At 36.5% G+C, this 8,063-nt stretch overlaps 1 protein-coding gene across 1 annotated transcript; it reads left to right on the forward strand.

Moving 5' to 3' along the window:
- Window positions 1–3,088: 3,088 nt before the first annotated feature.
- Window positions 3,089–3,814, forward strand: PHOSPHO2 (phosphatase, orphan 2). Its single transcript, XM_006902116.1, has one exon. The coding sequence runs from the start codon at window positions 3,089–3,091 to the stop codon at window positions 3,812–3,814; it is 726 nt and encodes a 241-aa protein (XP_006902178.1).
- The last annotated feature ends 4,249 nt before the right edge of the window (window positions 3,815–8,063 follow it).

Raw genomic sequence — 8,063 nt, forward strand, 5'->3', positions numbered from 1 at the left:
CTGCATGTTCAGTCAATTTCAGACTGCAGAAGTTAGTAGAAAACCTCAATTTCTTGATCTTTGGCTTCAAGTGGTTGTTGTATATATATGTTTGAATAATATCGTCATTAACAGTTTTTCCTTGTTTGCATATGGTTGTTATCCTATCAATGATAGTGCTGTACTTCAGGAAAGATATGGAAATGTACCTTTTGACTATGAATGCAGCACCACTCCTCTTCAGTTTCATTCCTGGCATAGTAAATAAGTCCATTTCAAACTGGCCAATACCAATTCATCTTAGCTTGCTAATGCCTAGGATGTCAATCTTTATGTATTCCATTTCAGTTTTTCCAACCTATAATTTTCCCAGATCCATCTTTCATATGTCCTATGTTCTGATTATTAGTGGATATTTGCTGCTATTTCTCCTCATTTTGAATCTTGCCACATCAGCCAATGAAGGTCCATCATTGGATCAAAGATCTATTCCATCCATGTTACTAAGGTAAACTCTCCTTTGGGAAGGTAGCCCTTCCTCAGTTGAAGTTTTAATATCTTCCAGCCTGAGGGACTTGTCTTTCAGCACTATACCAACCAGTGGTCCAGTGCTATTGATAGGGTTTTCAAGGGCCTTTTATTTCAGAAGGAGATGGCCTGTCTAGCTTCTTTGTCTTAGTTTGGAAGCTCTTCTGAAACCCGTCTACCATGGATGACCCTGTCATTTTGAAATTACTGGTGTCATAGCTTCTAGCATCACTGCAATGTGTAAGCCACTTTGGTGTGACAAACAAACAGACCTGCAATGGTCTGCTTGTAGAATCTTTAATAAAAACATTCAGTACTGATATTCAAGCACCGTCCAATTGCAAAGGAAACAGTCTTTCATGGGAGGTAATTAGCTGTGCATTCCATGTCCTCCTCCTGTTCCTAGCTCTTCTTCCTCTGTTGTTTCAAGTGAATATAAACCATTACTATGCCTTAGATGGTCACTTGCAAGCTTTTAATATCCCAAGCATTTGTTGTTAGGTGACATGGAGTCCACAGTGACTCATAATGACCTTATGAACAAAAGATCAGAACCTTGCCTTACCTTGACCTTATTATATAACAAATAAAAGTAAAAGGAAATATAGAAATCTTAACATGATCAACCCAACACTCTAATAGTTGATTTTCTCACACTAAATAAGAACTTTTCTCCAGCTAACATTCTGTTTTGTATTTAAGGTTTTTATGTCTAACCAAAATTTGTTTCTCCATTGCCAATAGATGCTTTTCTGACATTAGAGAAAAGGAAAATATAATTATAAAACAAAATTTTAAATAATTTTATTAATTTTGGGAATTATTTAAAAAATCTTTATTCTTTTCTTCCAAACCAGAAAACACTGTTCCCTGCATATAAAGTACGAGATAACTTGGTTAGAAACAAGTGGCTGGTGTTTAAAACTGAGGATTGTCATAATTATTTAACCTAAGTCCTGTCTTGATAACCTCACTCTGGGTAAGTACTTTTAATAAAGGCTCATTCATGCAGTTATTAAGGTTTTTATACTTGAGAAATAAAAATATTGATTGGTAAAGAAACACTAATACAAAAAATGTTAAATACGAAAACTGTTCATTGCAATCATGTTAAGGCTTATGAATATTTTTTTGTTAATTTTTATTGTATTATTTTTACATGTACCGTCAAATCAGATCTGACTGGTACAGGAGGAGATTGCCCCCTCCTTCTCCAGCAGAGCATCTGGTGGATTTGAACGGCAAGGCTTATGAATATTATGAATCTTACTTTACTATTTGGAGGTTAATAATAGTTCAGGAATTTTAATACATTATGGCACAAGGCAGTTTGCTAACCAATATTGACTTCTTTTTGAAATTTTTATTTATAAGTTGATTGCAGTTGGAATGCTCAAAAGCATTTTTAATTCAAAATGTGCATAGTTCCTGTACTAATGTGATTGTCAACTCTACCTTATTGATGTCAACTATATTGTTTCTATGGGAAAACCAATTCTACATTTAAATCCCTGACAGCCACTCAGGAACACTTCAGTTTGTTATTTAAAGATGCAAGGGTCTAAGAACCAGAATAACTGCCGTTTAAATCCATATGACAGGAGAAACCTGGAATAGTTTCTCTTAAGTGAATCAAAAACTCTTTTCTCAAGCCTCACTTACTGGACTTATATTGTTAAGCCATGAGGCTAGATACTATGTATGTTCTTAAATTGTGCTAAAGTATACTTAACAGCAGGGAAATGTCATGGGAGCTATTTTAAGTGTACAAGTAAGTGGTATTAATTATATTCACAGTGTTGTACAGGCATCACTATTATTTCCATAAGTTTTTCATCATTCAAATGGAAACTTCCCAATTCCCTCTCCTGTAAGTCCCTGGTAACTACTGACGAACTTTGTTTTCGCTACATTTACCTATTCTAGATGCTGCAAATAATTGGGATCATACAGTATTTGTCCTTTTTTGTCTGACTTATGCCACTTAGCTTAATTTTTCAAAAGTCATTTATATTGTAGCATATATCTGAACTTTTTTTCTCTTCATAGCTTTATTTTTTAATTCTGTAGTATGACTATACCACATTTTGTTTATCTGGTCATCAGTTGAAGGATACTTGAGTTGTATCCACCTTTTCACTATTAAGAATAATGTGATGAACACTGATGTACAAATATCTGTTAGAGTTATTGCTTTTAATTTTTGGGGTATATATCTAGGAATATAATTTGTAGACCACATAAATATTTTACATTTAACTTTTTGAGAAACTGCCAAATGGGGTTTTTTAGTGGTTTTACATTTTAAATGTAAACTTGGGTACAACAATGAATGAATGAAAATGAAACTTTTCTGTAAAGTTTTGTTAAAAATCCCAATGAAAACAAAACAAAACTTGGTTTCGTAGGGAAAAGTAGTTACATAATTATCTTAAAATATTTAATAATTTGTTTGTTGTATTATTTATCTTAACAGACTTTAGTTTCATAATAAAAATTTAATAATATGTTAAATAAGCATATCTATGTGAAACAATATATTTAGTAATCTTCTTTTACAGGTTCTACCAAATCTATAACCATGAAAATTTTGCTGGTTTTTGATTTTGACAATACAGTTATAGATGACAATACTGACACCTCCATTGTAAAGTGTGCACCCGAGAAAAAGCTTCCTGTTCAGCTGGAAAATTCTTACCAAAAAGGATTTTGGACAGAATTTATGGGCAGAGTCTTTAAATATCTGGGAGAAAAAGGCATAAGAGAAGAAGAGATGAAAAGAGCAGTGACATCAATACCTTTTACTCCAGGAATGGTGGAGCTTTTAAGCTTTATAAGAAAGCATAAGGATAAATTTGATTGTATCATTATTTCAGATTCAAACTCCATCTTCATAGATTGGGTTTTACAGGGGGCCAATTTCCGTGATGTGTTTGATAAAATATTTACAAATCCAGCAGCTTTTGATAGCAATGGACATCTCACTGTACAATGTCATCACACTCATTCTTGTTCAAAGTGCCCAAACAATCTTTGCAAAAAAGCCGTTTTGGTACAATTTCTAGATAATCAGCTACAACAGGGAGTAAAGTATGCACGGATTGTTTATATAGGTGATGGTAGAAATGATTTCTGTCCAATAACCTTTTTAAAGAAGAGTGATTTTGCCATGCCACGAGACGGGTATTCCTTGCAGAAGATTCTCTCCACACCACCTCAGAATTGTGATCCTGTGCAGTCGGCTGTAGTAGTTTGGTCTTCAGGTCTTGAGATAATTTCTCACTTACAATTTCTAATAAAAGAGTAATCTCCCAGCCATTAAAATGTCTATCCGTTAACATTAGGCTCAGCTACATATAACTAAAACCCAAAATGCCGGTCACTTTTCAAAAAGTTGTTTTTCTCTCACTTTTTAAAAAGTTAAATGTCCAGAGTTAAGTATCTCAAGGCTGGTGTATTGCTCTACTAACCTCGACACTTGGTTTCCAACTCTGATACAGGATTACTGTTCAGACTCCAGTCTACTCATCAATATTCTGACCAGCAAAAAAGAGGGATGGACAGTGGCAAGAAGCTTATACCCTCTCCCTGTAAGGAAATTTGCCAGAAGTTGCACCCAACATTTCAACTTAATTTCCTTGGCTAAAATTTAATCTCAATTCCCCACCTAATGGGAAAAAAAAAAAAAGGATAATACAACTTTTATACTTTTATTCTAGTTGTTTATTTTCCTAGGTAAAAACTCAAAAAATGAGTACAAGATTGTATGTACAACTAGCCATCTCTTCCAAATGTGGTGGCAAGGTGGTGGTTGTCCGGTGCTATCAAGTTGGCTCTGACACTGTGTGTGCAGCAGGAAAACACTGCTCGCTATCCAATGATGCTATCCTCACAATTGATGCTTGCCTTGAACCCACGGTTGTAGCAGATAGGTTAATTAGAGGTTGAAGCTTATTTCTAGAAAGGATAGTTGTAGATTTTTGCTTCTAAGGTATCTATTTAAAAAGTCTATCTGGTAGAGAATAGATCTTAAATATAAGCTTATACTTTCCGAGAAAAAAAATTATAAGCTTATACTGATTTATTTAAGAGAGTAAAAATTTTATATTCACAAAGTTTAACACCAAATCCAGTCACATTGCTGTTTAGATGGTTTCTTGCTCATTGCTACAGTTTAGTGCAGCAGCTCTACTCACAGTGTCTGAGGCAGAAATCTTAGTGCAAGCGGACTGCCACACCTTTCCCCCAGTGGTAGGTTTAAACCTCACACTTTTCAGTTCACTTAATGCTTTAATCAATGCACCATCAAATCTCCTTTACAAATCCTCTTCCCAACCACTGCTATTGAGTCAATTCTAACTCTGGGTGACCCTCCATTGGCTTCCAAGGCTATATAATTCCTAACAGGAAACAACAGACACCTTTATCTTTAGCCCTTGGAGTGACTGGTGGGTTCCAGTTGCCAACTATTGGTGGGCAGCCCAACATTTAACCTACCAGCCTCCCTTGCGAATCAGATAGCGTCTTTAAAAAAAAAAAGAAAAATAATTTCCTGTGATTTTATTGTGTTCCCTCCCACCCCCAGCTGATCACTGTGGAGCAAAGGACTAATATGAACTTCAAGGATTGAGCATTCTTGTTGCTGACTTAAAAACTGAAAGCGCCGAGTAGTAATGAAAGTGAGAGGCCTCTAGGAGGCAAGAGCAGCCAAGAGAGAGGAGAGGTTGGGGCGGGGTGGGGGGGGGCTGGAGTGGAGAGGACTGAGTCCTACAACTAACTGCAAGGAAATAAATTTGGAAGAGGACCTAGAACCTCAGAACTGCAGCTTAGATGGATTGATTTCTGCCTGTTGAGACCTTGAGCAAAGAACCCAGGCACACCATACCTGGACTTCTGAGAGATAAGAAGTGTGTATTGTTCTAAACTAATTGCTGCTGAGTGAGATCAATTCAGCTGACCCACTAACAGGTTAACAGACTAAATGGCATGAGAGGAGATTGTCCATCTTTCTTCCCACAGAAGCCCCTCCTCCCACCCAGTGAGAAGTGGATTCAAAGCAGTAGAGGGACACAGCTTTTGAGCTATCAGTGCAACTTCCTTCAGATTATACCTCTAAAATGCTGTGTTTGTAGTAATTTGTTAACTAGCAATATAAAACTAATAGATTATATAATTATAGATTGCATATAGATAACATATCAGATATAATCTATAGATAATATCTAATAATCTATAATAGGTAATGTTTAGGTGTCATTGAGTTGACAACAACCCAGTGGATTTTATCTTGTCCCATCCTCACCATCCCTGACATGCTCAATCAAGCCCACTGTTAATAGTCACGGGGCCAGTCCATCTTGAGTATTCTCACTTCTTTGACCCTCCATTTTTCCCAACATGATCCCTTTCCCCCAAGGACCGATCTCTTCTAATAACATGACCAAAGTATGTGAGACAATTTCACCATCCTTGTCTCTAAGGAGCAACCTGGTTGCCCTTCCTCCAAATAAGACTTCTGGTAGTTCATGGAATATTCAGTACCCTTTGTCAACACTATAATGTAAAGCCATTGATTCTTCTAAAAGATCATGGCTTGCTTACATCAGGTGTACCTTATTCTTTCAACTGACATCCTTGCTCTTTAGCACCTTGCATAGGTCCTTGACACAGACTTCCCCAGTGTAATATGTCTTTTGATTGCTTGACTGCTGTTACCATGTGTGTTGATTGTGGATTCAAGTTGCCTAATTTTCTTCCTACTCCATTTCACATATACACCTTTTTTTTCTCCTCACACATGTTGTAGGGTTTTGAAAGTTTCTTCATGTTTAATCTGTTGTGCACAAGGGTCATTGTAAGAATCTGCTTGACAGCAGCCAAAAATAACAAGGTATTTGACAATCTCAAGGAATCTATGGTGTTGTCATGATTAAAGCATTTGACAGCCAACCAAAAATGGCAGTCAAATGCCAGCTTGGTGCAAAATTAAGGCAGTTTCCAGTTTTGGAAACTATGGAGCAGTTGTACTCTATCTTGTAGGCTCACTATGAAGTGAAATCTAAGAAAGGGGACTGGCATTTTTATAAGCTGTGAAGTGCTAATCTTTGTTCTGACTAGATACCAAACATCATCATCATGTATCAAGAGATGTTAATGCAGATGATAATTTTAAGGGTCACTGATTTTTCTGCTATTCTCTTTTTACATATTTAAAAGGAAAAAACCCAAGTACCCCTCAATGATGGAACATATTCCACAACCATCTAATATTTAATGGGTTAGAGCTGAGCTGTCAAGACTGCATAATTTGCAGTGCCCATTACAACATAAAAGTTTAACACCCCTTGTTAAAAATCTAAGTATTTCAAGATAGGAAAATGGGCCCTTGTGTGTCTGTGGAACCACACACTCAGAGGCCATCTTGTGCTTGCACCTTCTCCAGCATCTTGGTTGCTGATAAAGATTTTGGCAAAGTCTATTGTCTATACGACCCACTGCTTCTGCCTGAGTGATATTTGCAAATTAACTTCCCATGTGTCATTGCCCAGAGCAACTAGATTTTCTTACGTGTATGCACATGTGTACTCTTTGACACAGGTAGATTATTTTTTCTCAATTGAAATGATAGCATATGCATTTCCCTCTCAATACATAATCTTTTGTTGAGGGTTTTTTTTTTTCCACCCTTTGGGTTGGTTGTGGGGTTTATATACCTCTTTTAAAAATTTTTATACTGGTTTACTTCAGTAAAAAATCTTTAAGAATAAAATGGGGGGGCACATTTACTGCGAGAATAAAGGCCATTCTCAGCAACCAGACTCTGGACATCCCAGAGAATGCCGACATTACTCTGAAGGGTCGCGTTACCATGAAAGGCTGGCAGGGAGAGGAGGGACTTCAATCACATCACTGTAGAGCTCAATCTCCAGGGAAAGAAAAAGAAGCATCATCATGTTAACGAATGGTGGGGAAACGGGAAGGAACTGGCTACCTTTCGCACCATCTGTAGCCATGGACAGAACACTGAGCTTTTGTTACAAGATGAGGTCTGTGTATGCTCATTTCTCCATCAACATTGTGATCCAGGATCTCTGATTTTTGAAACTTCTTAGGTGAAAAATACATGTGGAGGAGTCAAATGAGTTCAGGTGTTACTTGTTCAGTTTTGCAAGCCCAGAAAGATGAGTTAATTCTTGAAGGAAATGACACTGAGTTTGTTATTAAATTCAGCTGCTTTGATTCAGCAAGCTACAGCAGTTAAAAACAAGGATATCAGAAAAATTTTGGATTATACCTCTGTCTCAAAAAAAAAAAAAGGAACTGTTAGCAGGCTGGAGAGTAATATCTAGAAGTCTTCCACCTATAGAAATAAGGCCAGGTAAGTCCTAAAATGCATCTGATTCTTGCAATAAAATTATATTCATTTGGGGAAAAAAGAATTGGGAATTGACATTTTTCTTGCCCTTTAAATAGATTGAAGAGTTAAAAACAATTTAGAAACAATTAGAAGGGGAAATAACAATTGAGACCAGATAAAGGGCTCCCTGTAAGGAGCA

Source organism: Elephantulus edwardii, unplaced genomic scaffold (genome assembly GCF_000299155.1).
Source record: "Elephantulus edwardii isolate Elephantulus edwardi_28Jun2011 unplaced genomic scaffold, EleEdw1.0 scaffold00369, whole genome shotgun sequence".
Lineage (NCBI taxonomy): Eukaryota > Metazoa > Chordata > Mammalia > Macroscelidea > Macroscelididae > Elephantulus > Elephantulus edwardii.